Source organism: Physcomitrium patens, chromosome 10 (genome assembly GCF_059467195.1).
Source record: "Physcomitrium patens ecotype Gransden chromosome 10, ASM5946719v1, whole genome shotgun sequence".
NCBI classification, from domain to species: domain Eukaryota; kingdom Viridiplantae; phylum Streptophyta; class Bryopsida; order Funariales; family Funariaceae; genus Physcomitrium; species Physcomitrium patens.
Genome location: NC_143419.1, coordinates 9,539,735 through 9,558,099, shown reverse-complemented (window position 1 = coordinate 9,558,099; position 18,365 = coordinate 9,539,735). Strand labels below are relative to the sequence as shown.

The 18,365-nt window shown below is 42.9% G+C and overlaps 1 protein-coding gene across 3 annotated transcripts; it reads right to left on the bottom strand.

Moving 5' to 3' along the window:
• Window positions 1-1,083: 1,083 nt before the first annotated feature.
• On the bottom strand, window positions 1,084-17,259 carry LOC112287310 (protein PHOTOPERIOD-INDEPENDENT EARLY FLOWERING 1). 3 transcript variants are annotated; one of them, XM_024530206.3, is made up of 21 exons: window positions 15,250-17,259; window positions 14,609-14,716; window positions 14,272-14,379; window positions 14,052-14,132; window positions 13,535-13,623; window positions 12,980-13,214; window positions 12,691-12,826; window positions 11,779-12,371; window positions 11,477-11,524; window positions 11,198-11,269; window positions 10,899-10,961; window positions 10,171-10,473; window positions 8,624-9,937; window positions 6,359-8,488; window positions 5,790-5,892; window positions 5,504-5,568; window positions 5,199-5,248; window positions 4,608-4,953; window positions 3,858-4,394; window positions 3,180-3,751; window positions 1,084-2,992 (listed from the first exon to the last, which is right to left on the bottom strand). In XM_024530206.3, the coding sequence occupies exons 1-21, from the start codon at window positions 16,339-16,341 to the stop codon at window positions 1,303-1,305; spliced, it is 9,735 nt and encodes a 3,244-aa protein (XP_024385974.1). In that variant the 5' UTR covers window positions 16,342-17,259; the 3' UTR covers window positions 1,084-1,302. The 3 variants fall into 3 exon arrangements, with proteins under 3 accessions (XP_024385974.1, XP_024385973.1, XP_024385975.1); XM_024530205.3 differs by having other exon boundaries at window positions 5,199-5,254; window positions 15,250-17,249; XM_024530207.3 differs by lacking the exon at window positions 15,250-17,259 and adding an exon at window positions 14,940-14,978 and having other exon boundaries at window positions 5,199-5,254.
• Window positions 17,260-18,365: the final 1,106 nt, after the last annotated feature.

Genomic DNA, 18,365 nt, shown 5'->3' with positions numbered 1-18,365 from the left:
ATCCTTCAGATTTGATGTGTGCGTTAGTACTCTTCTGGCCTTGCAGTGTATTACTGTATTGTTCGGCGTTTGTGTGCCAAATGAATTTTTTTAGTTTCAACTGATTTTGGGAGACGTCTTTATGTAAATTTATTTCTGAGCTTTATATAATTGAATTAGACTAGTGGGATAGTATTTGGTTGCAAGTGATTTCAGGATTTATTTAGGGGATGTACACGGAAGGAGTACTCCGCTTCTAAACTTGATATTTTTCTTAAAAATTGGAATGTAGTTTCTCATTATCTGAAAATTCCATCTTTTAATTATTCATTGCCAAATCTCGGTACAATAATTCTATTATTGTTGAATGAAACATTCATGGCTGGTAACTTTGGGTTCAACCCTAGTTCTTTGCAATTTGATGTTACAATGGACTGACTTATTACACGTTCAAGTAAAATTAGATTCCAGAGACAGTTCTTGATATGAAACAGTTCATCAACGAGACGATTTGAATATTTCTGTCCCCTGGTGGAAATGCCTATCCTTGGAACCTTGCCATAATAGGCTAGACAGCGAAGAGATGTGTGGATATAGCAGGTGCAATTGAGCGGGGTGTGCACTTAAGACCAGCTGCAATCCTTGTGAGAGATTTACAATTGTAACGAGAGTTAGATGTGACCATCAAGAATCAGTTTTAAGATTGGGTTTAGAGGGAAGATGAATTTTTGAAATTGGTGTTCACCCAAATAAAGAGCGTGGGCAAGCTCCAGACTTTTTAGCATGTCTGTTCAAGTCGTTAGCCTAAGGACTAAAGAAGCCATTGAAAACATGCATCGTTTTAAAACAACGTGACTTAACTTGAACTTCGCTCCTAGATGTTCACATAACCATTGTTCTATTCTTTCCAATAGAATGCATTGGGAAGATAAAGACGTGATTCCAAAATTATTTCAACTAAGCATTTTAGTCCTTATGCTTGCTCCGGGCGATGGGCAAACTCTTCCAGTGGATGAAGTGTCCAATCCCAGCCTTCAAGATAAAACCCACAATACGAGATCTTGACTAGCTGTAAAATCCAGACAGTTCCAATACTAATGGAAGTAGGCAATATGGAAGAAAAATGAATTAAAAATAAAGTTCATTCGAAGAAAGAGTAACGTTAACACCGATTAGAATGTTTTCAGTATACTAAAGTGCAGCAAGGACTACAGAATAAACTTCCAGTAAGAAAATTTTGTTAAGTGAAACGCGGACCAGTTCAGACTAACCTTATGGAATTCACTCCAACCCTAATCAACCCTAAATACATAATCATGTTAACTAAGGAGGTGAGGTGTGCGGTTGCAGATCACGTGGCGGCCTGACACCAGCTGGCAGTTTGTGAACAGCGTTAGAACCCAGAGACAGCTCCAATCCCGTGTCTATCGGAGTCTCTGGGCTTGAAAAAGCTAGTGGTGTAACACCTGAAAATGTTGCAGGTGGGTACATCCGAGGACTCACGGAAGGATGCTTATCATGTGAAGAGCCTTTTAAACTTCGGGGCGAGGACACATGATGCAGCAACGGGGAACCAATTTCTGATGCGGAGCGCATAGAACTAGGACTAAATCGTAGCAACTGTTTCGGGCGATCGCTACCACCTGTAGAAGTGTTCGAGGCTACATGGCGACCTACTCCCTGGCTATGATTGTTAGAATCTGTTCTATGTAAGAGACGTGCAGGCATCTGACCAGTCTCCTCTTGCAGATGCGCCAATCTAGGTGCTCCCTCCGACATCCTCAACCGTGAAATTTTAGGAGAGGAAGCCTTTCCAGGAGTTTTCTCTCCCTGCCCTGGAAGAGAACTCCTGAAGGGTGAAACCACCGGTGCCTTCTGTTTACCCTCGGAAAATGAGAGCGAGGGTAGATCTGCGGGGAAATCAAAGTCATGAAGTGAAGGAACAGGCCAGCTGCCTGGAGCTGGAGGCCATTGAACGTGGGAGAGTCCTTCGGAAACGCCAAGTGAAACCAAGTCTTGAGCTGAGGTACCAGACAGCCTATTCATCAAGTGTGATGCTAAACTAGAATCCTCATTGTTGAAGGATTCAGAAGCTGTTCCAGTTGATCGTGAGCCTAGAAAACCCAACTCGTCTGAACTCCCAAGTTCCGCGAAGTTCGATCTTGTTGCACTGAATATCTCAGAATTTTTCGACATGCGCCTCGGTGTTTCTAACTTCCTGGAAGGATCTGCAACGGGGGAGTCTATCATATTGTATCTATTACCAGGGGAGACCCCCACGATGGTCACGTCATCGTCGCTACAACCATCACCTACTCTTGCAGCCGAAAGATCTTTTCGGATATTCCGCATAGGTAAAGTACGATCGGTTGATAGATTACCGCATGAGTGCTCCAAACCAACTCGAGGACAAGCAGCTCCTTCAGAATTCGTAGCAGGTCCAGATTGTGAGTCTACTCTTTTTAAAGATTTTTTCTCCATCGTATGGGATATTTTAGAGGCTCTAGAAATCCCAACTCCAGGGCTGCTCTTTTTGACCTTTTTAGGTACCTTAGCATCCAGAACTTGAGTGTCAGGTTGCTTATCATTCAAGTCCAATTGTCCATCAGCAGGTGCTGAGGTGGACAGTTCAGAATTCTTAGCGTTCATTTTGAGTCGCTTTGCGCTGGTCTTTTGAAGGAGCGAGGAACTTCTTCCTGATGTTGCTCCAAGAACGGCCTCTTTCCCATTCACTCCACCATCATGACCTGAAGGGGTACTCAAATCTCCTCCATTGCCGACTAGGCCAGGGGAGGGCTCACTAAAGGTCGCATCTCTCAACCCCTTTTTCATACTGGACTTGGATGTCTTCATTAATTTCGCTTTGGGAGGTTTACTTGGGTCAGACACTGGCTTTCTCTTGAGTACCCCTTTTCCTTTGTTAGGAATGTGCAGGCCTAGAACACCTGTGCCAGAGCCACCAGCGGCAGCCCAATCACGAGTAGCTCCATCCCAACTGATCTTTGTGGCGAACCTGCGAAGCTCGCATCAAATCAGCAGTAAGGAAACACGAGCACGGTTTTGTACTAACGGCCAGAAAATGCAACGGACAAATACAGCACACAAGAATATTCAAGACGACTTGTATAATTCGAGACAAAAAGGACATTATGAACATGTTCAAAGCACATTGAAAAGATTGTGCAGGAAAGAATTAGGACCTGAAACGATTCTCTACCAGCATTTCTGCCAGATTCCGTACAGCTTTAGAATTAGGACGAGAAGGCGAAGATGGAGAAGGAGAACCAAGTAGGTCTTCAAAAGTTAGTGGCACAGATACACCTTGTGAACGCAGATCTAAGTCGCCTTCATTTACAGTGGACTCTCCGTACTCAGGAGATCCCACAAGGAATTGAGTCACATTGAATTTCACATTTTCAGCCGCGAAGGGTAAATCTTTCGAAAGTTGCGGTTTGACTGAGGCCCGATTAGAGACCAATTTGGTTTCTCTTTCGACTTGTGCTAAAGCAGCTGATACTTCCCGAGAAGATCGCTTCACAGCTCCAGCCTTAATTGACAAAGTATGAGAATTTACCAGACTTCTTAGTGACACAAAACTTACGCCAGATGGGGAGTTAGCTGCAACAGATGTAGGTAACTTCTCAGAAGAATGCTGGGCAGCAACCCTTCTCCAGTTTTGCATAGCAGCTAGAGCAGCCACAAAGTGCCGCTGGAGAAGGAGCTCCTGGTCTGGGAGCTGCAATACTGCATCTAGTAAACGTTTCGTATGCTCCTGAAACAGCCAACAACAAAAGAGTAAGATATTTGACAATGTCGATGTCACCCTCATATCGTTCATGAGAACTACAAATTTCATGTGATTTAAAAAGAATACGCACCTCTGTTACTTTCAGCTGAGCATTTGTAGCAGCACCGAGTGCACTTTTTTCACTGGTTGGGTCCCCACTAGCTGCAGACGCATTTTGAGCAAGGAGCTGACGAAACCTCTCCCTGCAGTGAATTGGATGACGGTGTCGGCCTCTGTATACACCACCGTCAGGTCCTCCTCCCAAGGCATCACTCGCTAGCTGCCAATTACCTCCATACTCGTGGACTACTGCACAGAGCACAGCGTCCTCTCCATGTGTCCAAGGTGAAGCAGGAGGAAGCTGGTCCTGTGACTTCAAACTATCTTTCTTCCGTTCTTTTTCCAGCATTATTAAGGGCCCCTTCTTGGGAGGCATTCCCGAGATTGTAAGTTTACCTCCCTTCTCCTTTCCGCTGCTGACCACACTTTTCTGTACACCGGCGATTGATACACCACCCGGCTGGCCAACACTCTCCGGGCGGGTGGAACCTGGCGATTTATCATCGCTAGAAATTCCAAAAATTGTTCTAAAAATGTTGTCTTCCAATGTCCTTTGCTTCCTCTTGCCCTGAAAGTATAACAAATATTTAGGGGAATAGTCAGAGGCACATCAGTGGAGGATGACTTAAAATGGAAAGGATTTTTTAATTGTTAACCACTAGTTAGTTTAGTGCCATACAAGACAACACATTTAGTTTAAGAGTTAGCTAGTCTACGGACTCACGTTTAATTCTCAACAATTTACATCAAAGAGTCTTTAGTCAAAAATTTAAGAAAGAACCTTATCCCCAGGTGCTCCTGTATCTTTGCCGACATAGTCCTTTTTTAACTTCTTCGTGTGAGTATCAACCGGACTATCTTCCTCGAGTAACTTTGGAGCTTTACGCTTTCTTTGAGACGGGCTCCGGTGAGGTAGAGACATTATGTCAGAATGCACATCTTTGTAAGAGGGATCATTACTCCTTTCAACTTGATAACCTTCCCCAATGTATTTGTCTTCAGAATCGGACATCAAAGAACCTTCCGCCAAAGATTTGAATTTTGCTTTTTTCAGCTTTTTCCTTCCTTTTGATTTCAGAGTGACGTTCTCTGCACCTCGTACAGTTGAAGCCGCTTCAGCAAGAGCCCTGCTAGAAAACACCATTAAAATGAATAAGGTCGTTCACAACCCATTAACTTTCTGAAAAGGATAAAACACCATCCGCTAGATATTTAAAAATATTGCTACCTAAAAACATTCCAGATGACCATTGTAAATAAGAAAGTACCAGGATAAAATGACAGGAAAACCTAACACAATACGTTCTAATATCAGAGCCGCCATCTGTGTTTTTAACCTCAACATATTGAGATATAAATTACATAGACCCACCTATCTGCATCACGCATTTCTTCTTCCATTGCTTCCCATTCCAACTGCTTCTGTTCCTGATCATTTTAAAGTTGTTGAGGTCCAATATATAAACAAGTTTGCAACATAAGACAAAAACTTAACAGAAAAGGAATTACGTTTAGCTTTTTGTAGATTGTGTGATACTCATAACCTAGAAATACATTGCGGCTCATAATTAATTTTGGCGGCTAAATAAAATAAAATTTCTAAATGAAGTCACTAACATGTTAGGAAGATAATAAATAGAAAAAGTCATTCAGGGTTTCCAAAAAAGGTTTGCAAACCTGTTGCTGAACAAGAATATCAACTTGCTGACGATAGGCCTCATCGGCTAATGCGGTGTCCCAAGCTGCAAAATTTTAAATAAAAAGAAAACATCTTCACAAACAGCTCGTCATAAATTACTATAGAAGGAGCGAGGAAAATTGATGTGCTCACTCCTTTTGAACTTTTGGACTTCAGCCACTATTTTACCCATTATACGCAGAGAGTACTTCTTAATGAATGTCCATTGGCATTGATCAAGAAGAAAAAAACATAATATTGCACTAGGAAATGGTGAACACATACTCTCATAGAACAACGGTTCATTGTCCTCGTCAATTTCCGCTTCTTGTTCCTCTTTCAGCTTCTCCAGTTGATCTAACTCCCATTCTTTCTCCTCAAAGGCAACCTGTACCCACAACAGACTTCAGAACATGCAAAGGAAAATCTTTGTAATGTTGCCTCTCCCTGTAACAACCACTTAATGGGTAAAGGGAGACAAAAACAACATTAGATGCCAAAATGACCTCCTCCATCGGGGAAGGCTTCAAACATGGAAAGTCTCCATCTATGGGAGGGCATCAATGTGAAACTCATTAAAATCAAGATCAAAACCTAAAATAGTTTAATTGAGGCAAAATGACGGTTTATAATGAGCTCTTCTCATTTGAAGGGCTCATTATCAGAATTTTATCTAACGTACTCAAAAACTGCTTCAAATCTAATCTTGAAAATCTATTGCTGTTCAGAACAGACTTAGCAGTGGCATAACCATCATCAATAAATGGTCAAGGCACACTTTAACCAAGAAACTAAAAACCCACACTAGCAGACAAAACAACGCTAGTGAGGCTTACAGTATACATCAGGCATACCTGTGCAACGGCCATGTTGTCAACTCGCGGATCCCACAATTCCAAAAATTTCATCGCGTACCGCTCTACTGGACGCAATTGGTCTTCGAAAGAAACACTCCCTCGGCCAGATGCTGCTGCAGCAGCTGCCATCTGCCGCACATCAGCCAACATATCTATTTCTTCGTCTGCATCAGTGGGAAGGATTGAAGACTCCCCAAATGTAATGTCCTCTATTCCAACTCCAGTGCCACCATCTTCTAAAACCTTTTCTCCTGCCGAAGGACCATCCACAACCGCAGCATCAGTTTGAACCTTTCCACTTCTTCCATTTTCATCCAAGTCATCAGCTAGATCTTCATCATCCAAATTGCCAGCAAATAGTTCTTCGGTAAATTCTTGGTTTTCAGCAGCTTCCTCCTGCTCCACTCGTTTCATAGCCATGTAATCCGCCTCATCCTCCGCATTTTTCAGTGCTGCTTCTACTTCTGCACTTGACAGTTCTTTCTGTCCAAAAATTTTGATGGACGAAGTATCTGGAAGTTCCGAGATAACAGAACTTGATACAGCAGTGGTTCCAGAGCTCTTGTCTGATGATCCACCAACTTTGATCCCCTTCAGTCCAGAGAAAAGCTCCATGGGATCTAGTTTTTTGAAAAATTCTGTATTGTAACCTCCACTTTGTATCACCAAATCGTCCAGAATACGCTTCTGATTGGCTTTCTTCAGAATGTTTTCTTCGATAGTGCTCTCGCTAATCAGGCGGTAGATGTGAACTTCTCGAGTTTGGCCTATTCGATGACACCTATCCTGAGCTTGTAAATCCATAGCTGGATTCCAATCACTGTCGTAGAAGATGACAGTGTCAGCACCAACAAGATTAATCCCCACACCTCCACTCCGCGTCGACAAAATGAAAAGGAATATTTTCGGATTAGTATTGAATCGTTGCATCAGAATCTGTCGCTGTTCTGGTTTGGTGGACCCATCTAGACGCATGTACGTGTAGCCATACAAATTGATGAAGGATTCTAATACATCAAGCATTTTGGTCATCTGGGTGAATATCAATGCCCTGTGACCCTGAGATTTGAGTCTCCGGAGTAGGACTGCCAACTCCTGCAATTTTCCACAGTCAAACTGCAGAAGCCTTCGATCAGGAAAAAATAGCTGCCGTCTAACCACCACAGGCCTAAGAGGGACCAGCATGGAGCTAGCTTGTTGCAGAATTTCTTCCGAAATTGATTGCTTCAGAACTGAGCTTGTAGGTACTAAATGGCTGCACCAAGCGACAGGAAGTGGAGCTCGGGCAGCCGGAATAGCGAAAACAAACGCAGAAATTAGGTCCATCATATGTTCGCACCGAGTGAGAGGCAACTGTACAATATCTGAAATTATGCTTGAAAATTCCAAGTAATTCCTTGGATTAGCGCCCACCCTGTGCACATCATAAACAGGATGTAATACTTCCACGCTTTTCAAAAAGTCGGCTCCGTAAAGAGGTTGCCGATTACAACGAAATTCGTTGAGCATCGACATTGCTAGATCCCTCTCTCTTCGGCGTCTTTTCCTGTTCTCCCTGAGAACTGAATGGATCTCTTCCAAAACACCACGAACTTCCTTGCTCGGTTTGTGCTTTGAATAATGCTGGTTCCAAGTGTCTTCACCAGTGCTTGCTAGCTCAACAATCAATGGACCTGGGGTCTTTATCTTAACTACCTCGTCTGCCTCCCACTTATTCATTGTTCCACTGAGCTGATTAAACTTCAAGTTCAGCGTTTCTGTGTTGATCCCATCAAAGGGACCCCTAGACATTGCAGAGCAGGTAGCAGAGCTTAAATGGACCTCAATGCCAGGCATGTCAAACGAAGAGACGATAGGACGGCCTTCAAATAAGTCGGGATGATTACAGACTTTCCGCAGCTGCATCAAAACATTAATGAGGCCTAGAAAATTACCACTTGAAAGAGTTGCTTGTGTATCAGAGCTGGCCATAAAATCTTCGTAAAGATTCCGTTGCCTTTTCGAAAGACGGCAACGAATGACGTGTTCAAACTTTCCAGGCAGCTGCTTCTCTACGTCCTTCTTCAAACGCCGTAAAAGAAAAGGACGTAGAACATTATGCAACCGATCCACTAGCTCCTTGTTTACCTGAGAAAAAGTTGAACTTCCAGTCACTGACAGGTACCTAATATAAAGTATAATAGTTATAAATTCTGTTTATGTATCACCTAAGCTGTTGTGTTTCAAATTCAAAATATGTTCAGCGTTGGAAGATAACAATACCTGGTCCTCGCCCTCAACCATCCCCGTTATTGGATTGCAAAACCAGTCCCGAAACTCTTGATGGGACTGAAAAACGTGAGGCATGAGAAAATGCATTAAAGACCAGAGCTCCATAAGATCATTTTGCAGAGGAGTCCCAGTAAGAAGGATTCGGCGCTTAGAATTAAAGTTAAGCAAAGTCTGCCATCTCTGTGATTTCCAATTTTTGATAAGATGCGCTTCATCAAGTATCAAATACTTCCACTTCTTTCGCTTGAATGCTTTGGCATCTTGAATAACTAAACGATATGTGGTAATGCACACATGAAATGAATTAGGTCTTGACCATCCCTGCCGCTTCAACTTCCTTTCCTTAGCATTCCCGAAATAGGTCAATATCTTGAATGCAGGGCACCATTTCATGAACTCGGTCTCCCAGTTCAGCATAACACTTGTAGGTACTACGATCAGATGCGGACCCCAAATACCTTTCTCGCAGGCTAGGTGAGCTAACAAAGCGATAGTCATGATTGTCTTTCCCAGACCCATTTCATCAGCTAAAATACCATTGAGCCGCTTCTCATACATTGTAACAAGCCAATCAAGCCCAATGTGCTGGTATTCTCTAAGAGAATGCTTCAAAAGAAATGGTAGTTTTGTCTTCACTTTAGTCGTGGAAAATGTGTAACCAGTAGGTTGTGCTGATTGAGCAGCTGCAGCAAAATCAGCAAGCCTGTCTTCACTGTTTTTTTCATCCCCTACTTCCAGAGTCTTTTGTTCCACCGGTGTCTGATCCACGACTTTTATACTTTGATCTTTGTCGAGAGTAACAGGATGAATAGTGTTTACAATGTTTTTGGATTTGTCTTGAATGTTGTATTCGGGCTCCTGTGCTACCCCGTCAGCAAGGTTCTCCAAGTCACATACCGAACCTCCGTTGGCTAGCAAAACCTTATTTTTCACTGGATCTGATGTGTGTATCCCAGTATCCTCATTGAGCATAGAAGAAGATAAAGCAGGTAGGACAAGAGTTTCATCCGAATTTGGACTCTGCTTTGTTCCTCCCATTTTTGAGATCTCTGTCTTACTTGGCTCATCAATCACCTGAATTCCCCTGCTCTCATTCGACGACCTCATCATGATACGATCACCTCGCCGCCTTGCAGCCGCAGTGACCTTTGCCAAAGCTGCAGCTGTATCAGCATCCACCTCATCATCTCCCCCAAGCAACAAGGATGTAGAAAACAGTGTATCATTAGAAGACCCAGCTCCCAGTGCTCCATCTCTCCTCAAATCATGAGCATCAGCATGAAACGCCTTGCCATATACATCCATCTGATACGTTCCGCAAGAGGATGCACCAACCATCATCAGGAACATAAGATGATAAATTATAGCATATCTAACATGCAAAGCCGGTGGTATACAAAGTGTAGTCAAGCTAAATCACAAGGCACTTCATAGAATCAAAGTGTTAGTGACACAACCAGACAAGTTAACGATCTATTCAACACCTCTGCATATATCGTTTCTTCAAACAACCAAGCTACATTCTCAAGCGGACACACCTTTTGAAAGTCTCTCTTATTATTATCGAGCAAATTTGCCTCCACAACCTCTTGCTTGACCTCCAACGTATTAATAATCTTGGGGCTATTCACTACCATTTCCATCTCAGTTAATGGCAGAGACTGGTAATCCCGCCCACTTGTGCTAGGTTCACCCATCCTCTCTTTGGCATCGACAATGTAATGAGCTTCCTCCTCATCATCCTCTTCATCACTACTGGATCCACTAGTACCAGCTTCACTAGTCCGATCTCGTCGATCAACCGAGAAGTCATCAATGTCTTCTCCGTCAAAATCCATACCCTGCTTACAACAAATTGATCTCATGAGTAGATATTACATCGAACTCAATAGAAGTTCAACTAAACATTAGCATTCTGCAGCTACATTCGACAAAACATTCTAAAGTAGATAACTCCTCGCTTAAAATAAAACTGAAGCTTATCTTATGTGATAGCAGACTTTCAATTACGTCAAGCGAGATGAAATCTTGTTCGAGAGATTGGAAAACAATTTGAGTGAGACAAAATGAAATATATTTTTCAAAGATCCAAGAGCAGTTGTCAATAGAAAAAGAAACGTTCTGATTCAGAGAAACAAGCGTTCGACTTCTATTGCTGAGATTACCAGTATTCATTTAAGCACACCGTTTGAAGGTTTTTAAAGCCAAATCGGATAGAAAAGTTAGGGATTTGCATGAGGCAGACCGAATGGGCAAAGACACTTACAGATCTGTACTTCGCCAAAAGTTCTTCTAATGACATCTCGCTCTCCAGCTTCAGTTGATCGATCTGCACGCATCACCAGACAAGCATGCATTACATTTCCCAACTCATCCATTTCTGAACCACTGATGACCAAGCTAGCGCAACGCGCTTCAACAATCACCCCAATTTCTACCAATGCACCAGTCACAAATAAACCCTTGGTAACTAAAGTGATAGTAGCGGGGGGGCACAATACAACGTTCTAACTTAACGCAGGGCAAGAACCGATTTTAATAATTTTAGAGAAAAAAGATACTGACCTCATTAATATTACTGTCACCCTCTTCCTTGGCAATGCGTTCCTCTTCCTCTAAGGTTCTTTCATCATCATTCTGTACCAACCAGCGCAGGAACATTCGTTAGCAATTTAATCCGTATTTAAGTCCGCATAGAAAATAGAAGAGCCTTCTCAACATTTCGCTTGATAATTATACACTTGCCTACTCAGTAGAACAAAATAGTCCATGGAACCAAGACAACCGCAGAAGCCTAAAAGAACGAAAATAGAAGTAAAAGTAGCAGAAGTTTTACAAATTTACCTCATCAGGCTCATCTCCCAACACTGTAGGCATGTACTCCTTGTCATCCTGCGAAGGATGACAAAATTAGTATAAAATGTAAAATACTAAAATGCTAAAAAAAGTAAAAAGTGAAAAATATTAGGCCTCAATAAACAAATTGACATGTTGACAGCATACCTGTGAAGATTCTCTACCTCTACCAGGCTGCCTGCAAATAACACAATTCCAGGCAATTTTGACAATCACGGACGATCAACGATAATGAAATAGTGAAATGCACCGATAACTTCTACAGCTGAGCCGCAGTGTACAATGCATACCTGCAACTCTCCGATTGGATGCTCCAAAGGCTCAAGACCAGAATATTCCAATTTCTCAGATTTCACTCGAGTTGAAGAGGAATTAACAGGTACACTATTCTGGTGGGTAAGCTCAACGACAAGCTTAGCTGGATTTCCAGCTGCCTCTCCTGCTGCTCTTTCCTCAGAAAACGGAGGGAGTTCGCGGCCAACGTCAGAATTAGTCATATTTGCTTCTCTATCTCCGCCTATACCCAGTTGAACTACCAGTGTGTCATTGCTAAATACGGATGCATCAATAGTACCCTCTCTAGAAAACTCTTTTTCCTTGTTCAGCAATGGAGGAACTGAGGCAATCTCATCGAGCAGCCCATCACCAGTAGAACCCAAGCATCCCTGAGGAGGATGAAGTTGTCCAAGCGATCTTTCAGATGCAAGGCCAGAAGGTCCTTCGGATGTCAAGATTGGACTTTTCTTGAACTCATCAACAGGTGCAATATCGCCAGAAAGAGCATAATTGGAATCCTCTGCTACCCCCTCTTTAACAATTCCGTCATCTTCATCTGTTTCACCACTATCATCCTCCTCATCATCTGCCTCACTGGCAGAATCACCTAAGAAATTGCAAGAATCAATAAGCACTTTGAATCGCCTTTTCTACGTCAACGTTTAGCCAGATTTCTACCACCATCCATTTGCATGCTAAAACAAAACAGAGGCCTCTGCGTGTTTTACATTGCACCAATCGAACTTTCAACCAACTCTTAAACCGGACGTGTCCAAGTATGAGGGCATCGATTCTACATAAGCAAAATATCCTAGATAAAGCGAAAAATGAAGCTAAACTACTCGGTGCTAAGTATGAGACCATGCTGAAAAAGATTATGATGTGCAACCTAATGTAAATTGCAGGAAGTCTTAACAAAGACCAACCTCTCATTAGTTTGTACGCATTGAGAAGGTCTTCAAGCGGAAGCTCACTCTCCCTTTCCAATGCACTGAGCTCCTCTTTCCTTTCATCTTCAGTTATCAAGGCTTCATCAGCTTCTAATGTGGTTTCATCATCCTCCTGGTTAAGGTACCCAAGAATGATACATTTTTATCAGAAGATCGAGAAGCCTCACTAACGTAATCAATGAATGAATTAACGCTCGCTAGATAGTCAACCAAATTCAAAACATCAAGAATACATTACAAAAAATTGAGGTGTTTAAAAACTCACTGGTTCATCTTCTTCCTCTACCATGAAGTCATCATCACCACCTTCGACCTCCATTCTTACTGCTCCGTCCAGATTGTCAACATCGCTAGCAACAAGAGGTTCCTCTGAGACCACTGGCAGCACTTGAGCAATTGTACTAGGACCATCCTTAGGCCCTGAAGGTAAAGGTTGACTGATTTGTAGCTCATATGTAGTTGTAGTATCAGCAAGATTTTCAGCAAGCATCGTTGAATACCTGCTTACATTCGTATGAGAAAAGCGATTAAGATAGATCTCCTGAAGTAGTTTCGGAAACTATATATGGGCTTACGAGCACCAATAATTAAGGCCATTCCAATCGTCAACCTCAAAAAAGTCAAAATTAAGTGCACTGAATGGGAAATTATAACTTACGTCTCCATGAAGTTTTCAACTCTCCCATTCATTGGAATTTGAGCATTGGGATAAACAACTAAAAAATGTAGACGGACGTCATTACCTTCAAGAATACGTAATTCATAGGATAGCTACAAAAATAAATCTTTGTAAATATGATAAGGAAAAGGGCAATCTTACCTCTCTGTTTGTCCTAGTAAGAAGTCCAGATGCTTATCAAGCGCCTTCTTCTTTCTTTCCTCGACCAGTAATTGCTGTTTGTAAGACACCTGTCAACAATAGAAGACTAAAATTTAGAACATAGATGTTAACATCAAACCAATCTTCAAAACACACTACCTGAACACCAGCAATATTTTCTATCATCCATAACAAAAGAATGGGACTGTGCTTCAATAAACATAGCGGCTACACAAGAGTAGCCATGCCCTTCTCACACAAAACTAGACCTAGAAATACAGCAACATCAAAAATGTTTAATGTTAGAAATACATGGCCTAAGCACGCCGATTACAAAAAAGAAATAGAACGTACTTACTCCCACGGATGAAAGTTTCTCAGTACGGAAAAGAAACTGAGTAGAAACAAGTTTTAACCTTAACAAAGAAGAAATGAAAGAAAATAAATTAACCATGATAAAACAATCTGAGCCGATATGCTCATACAATCAGATCGATGCAGGTAAGAGTTACTGTACCAGCTTTTCGACTTTCAACCAGAACTTCCTGACATCTTTTGCAATATTGCTAGCCACCTTCCGCATGCGCTGTTCCTCTTCCTAAAAATCAGAAGCATTTTCGGAACATTAATTATGCCCTTAGCATAGCACGCATTTTCTAAACATCAAATACAATTGTCAAAGAATGCCACACAGTGTTCGACGCTGTACACTCAAAATGATTGAAAAATCATCCCACCTTCAATTTTCGGTTTTCTCTTGCTACGACATCCAGCTTACTTCTATTCACTCGCAATGCTACCTTCTTAGCCTGAACTAACTTCCATTTCCGCTCCCTTTCAAAATCCTGCCATCACCACCAAAAACATCATGCTGTTAGAAGCTATACTGCATACTTTACAAGTAATCTCGAAAGCACAAACAATATAAAATCCTACATTATCTTAGAGAAAGAATCACTCCATTTAGAGGAAGTAGCGTTTCCAGCGGAATCATCCACAGAATAAAGGAATCATGTGAACATCCAGATTCAAGAACTTGAAAAAAAGTGAAAAAAGTTGAAGGTAAAAACTCACTTTAGCCAGCCACGTCATCTCCTCGATTACAAAATCCCAGTGAGTCTTAGGTCTGGCAGGTTCCTTGCTCTTGGGTTGGCCTTTCTTGTCTTTGTTAGACTCTAAAAACTGCATTAGAAATTGAGTAAGTGTAAAGGATCAGGTAAAGAACCTTGGAGCCCTTGCTCATAAATCGGAAAGTACCTCCATCATGCCTAGGCAGAAACTTTAGTTTTGCATCTATGACATGTCCTCCACCGACTGAATCATCACACCTATTCCATTTGCTCAAATACTACTTGAAAGTTCTCTATCAACTGTAACTACAACGTGGAAAATGCTTGTCTCTCACTTTTGATGATAAGTTCACAACCGACCAACAGATTCAAATGCAAAGCGTCTGGATTGCAGAATCTGCCAAGCGAGCAAACTGCTGATGTATTAATTACATTAAGACAAGAAGACAGGTATTGAGAGAGATCCAGGCAACACCTAGGACTAGTTGTTAAAAATTACGCAACATGCTGAGACTGAACGTAACGGCAGTCAAATACAGTTCACACTTAAATTTTGCGGTATTGAGACTTAACATGTCTTTATATTCTGAAAGTGGAATTGCAGAAATAAACATGTTTTAGTTGAAGCTAATAAAAGATCCACACCTCTTGCTTGAGAAGTATTTCATCAGCTTGGGCGAGCACCGAATCTTCATGTTGGCGTTTTCGCAAAGCCACGAGCCGCCGACGAGATGCCAAAGTACTCTGCGCAGAAGGTAACTCTTTGCCTCGAGCTGGATGAACTCCATCTCTCCGCTCACAATAGGATTTTCCGCTCACTCGCCTCTCAGTAGAAGAGCGCCCCTCGACCTTTTTCCCGATCACTTCTTCCCCTACGTCACTCTCCTCACAATGAAACTTCCTAGACACCGTCTTCTCCGGAACAGGTTGCCTCCGATCCCTGTCATGAGTCACCTGTTCTTCTCCACTCTCCCTCTCATGAGGGGAATTTGCAACCTCGATCACCTCAATAACAGGTTTATCCTTCTCCCTCTTATGAATGACCTCCTCCTCAGTATCTTTTCTCTCACGAATTGGACTTCCATCAACTTCCGTCCAAAAAGGAAGCTGCTCTTCGTCAGCTGCCTGTCCATCATCCTTCCCCTGATTAGATTGTACTTCATCAGACACCTCGTTATCCGCAGCTCGCTGAGCTTCCTGTCTCGTAAATTGTCCCCTCGTTTTCTGAGACCCGGGCGAAGGAGAACCAAAATTCTTGCCCTTTGCATATTTGGAGCCTCCATTGCTAAACGGACCCACAATTTTCACTCTAACAGGTACTCTATCCTGAGGCTGAACCGGAGTCATCAGGGAGGACCCCTCAGAAACTGTTTCCTCGACAACAGTCGAATCCCTCGCAACCTCCCGGACTTCAGACGCGACAGGTGCGGCGGACTTGCCCGCCGAACTTCTTGTTGCCCGCACCTTATTGCTGACAACATCGCTAAGAGATCTTGCCCCCTGCTTTGGAGCGCCAACAACTTTCCTAGGTCTTCCCCTGCTTGCATGTGGCTTCTTCACCTGTCCGACAACATCTACCGATTGATTACTTGTTGCAGCGGGCGAAACCTCCTCCAACAGTGTCGCACCTCTTAAATCCTTGACCAGAGGATGGCCACTTTCCACGCTCGAGGCTTCAGGCTTTGCACGGTTTCGCCTCCCATAGCATTTCAGTTGCTGCGACGAAGTCTGTTGCATTTCTTACCCTCTTGTAACATTCGCGCTTTATGCACTTCCAATGCGAAAAAATCCTTAAAGCCTTATTCAACCCCTTGCCAAAATCAACTAACTCTCGAAACCTCCGCGTTCCAGTAGCCTCGACAGGGAGCAAAACCCACCCTCACCCTTACACTCCTCTCCAATGCTTTCACCCCTCCCTGAAGTCTGCAATACACAAATGCCTCCGCCCAGAAATTCTTGTTCCCAATCATACACGTGCGCTTCACACTCTTCCCGAGCACTCACACGTTCTGCTTCAATCGTCAATCACTTAGCAATCGTCTTCCTCTCAACCCGAAAAGTCACAACCTCTCCACTCCTTCCCACCGCTTTTCTCGCAGCTTCACAAATCCTCGTCCCCAATCACCGCCACAGACCAACACTCATCCCCTTCCTCCCCCTTCCTAGGATTCCATCTGTTCTTGATAAAACCTGCCCCAAACCGCGAAACCAAAAAAACCTGCCATACACAAACCGCACACATCCACTCTCCCTGATCAAGTGCAAGGCGCTACCGAAGGTTGTCTCGCAAGAGAAGAGAAGCCGGGACTACCGCGAGGAGAAAGGCAAGAAACCCTAGCTTAACTTAGAAGCACGCCACAGAATCACGAAGCTTCCTACGCATCACGAAGCTCAATATTTCCTTCCGACTGCTGCTGCTGTTTGCGCAATCGGATGCCATGCATCTCCTCGGTGCCTCGAGAAGGCAAATGGAAACCCTAGAGATGCACGGAAACAGTAGCGAAAGTGCACAATCAACACAAACACTCTTTTAAAAAAAAGGTCCAAAAGCAGAACCAAGCGACGGATGCCCTCTCCTCCCTGGCTGGCCAGAAGGACATCCACTTCCCGTTTCCCTTCCCCTTCCCCGCTTCCCTTGCCTGTCATTCCCTTCCTTGCCTTGCAATAGCCTTCCACTGCCCTTCCCTTCCCTTGTCTTCCCCTTCTCTGCCCAGCCCCTCGCTTTGCTTTGCTATGCTTTGCTTCCCTAGGCTTGGCTTAGCGTAAGCGTGAGTAGAGGGGGGAGCTACTTCGAAGAGGAGGTTTTGGTAAGAGGACTAGAAAGACGACGAAGACGACGACGACGCAGCATTGGCGGTGGTGGAGAAGAGGTATGGTAGGCTTCGTTCCATACCTTTGGAGGAGGAAGGAAGGAGACACGGTGGAAGCGCCGATCCTTGAATCTTATGCCATTTCCCTTGTTCTCTCTCTCTGTCTCCCTGTCTCCTCGCTCTTTCCCTCCCTCCCCTTCCCTTCCTTTCCCTCGCGGCAAGTTTGGCAAAGCCTGCGTCGCCTCCCCACGGTCACCCACACCCGCGGTGTCACTCATTCACCCCCACAGATTGTGGGGTAAGGGGGGGAGGAGTTGGGGCTTCCTCCCCCATCACCGCGGCCCTGCCACCGAATTGTGAGTGAGTCCTGGGTGTGTTGGGGGGGGATTGGAAAAAGGATGTTCGTAAGCTGAAGAATTGTTGATCTTGCATTACCAGTAGCCCCTCCCTCTCCCCTTATTATTATTAATAATTCTCTCGCCTATGTATCACCATGTTTATGATTCTTATCAAAATTTGAAGCCTTCTTTTGATCCTCTTTTGGAGGTTTTCACAAAAAGTTGACATGGTCAAATGCTTAACTCACAAGATTACACTAGAATACAAATCCTACTGTTTGTCTTTTTGTTTCTTTTTTCTATTTTTCTTTTATCTTTCTTTTCTCCGAAAAGTTTTATATATTTTGTATTCACTTTTAAAGATTTGATTATAGGCAACTATTGTAATCTTACAACTTAAGATTATTCTAATGACATTTGTTTTTATTTTGTTTCATAGGTTTGTAATGGAAACCATATTGTTGTATTAAATTTCATTGTATTGTATAATTGTGATATTAGTAGTAATTCTATATTTTATTATAACCATATACTATGAGAATATGTATCAATATATTTTTAATTATTTTAATTAATTTATCATTCAAACATATAATTTTTTTATCTAACAACA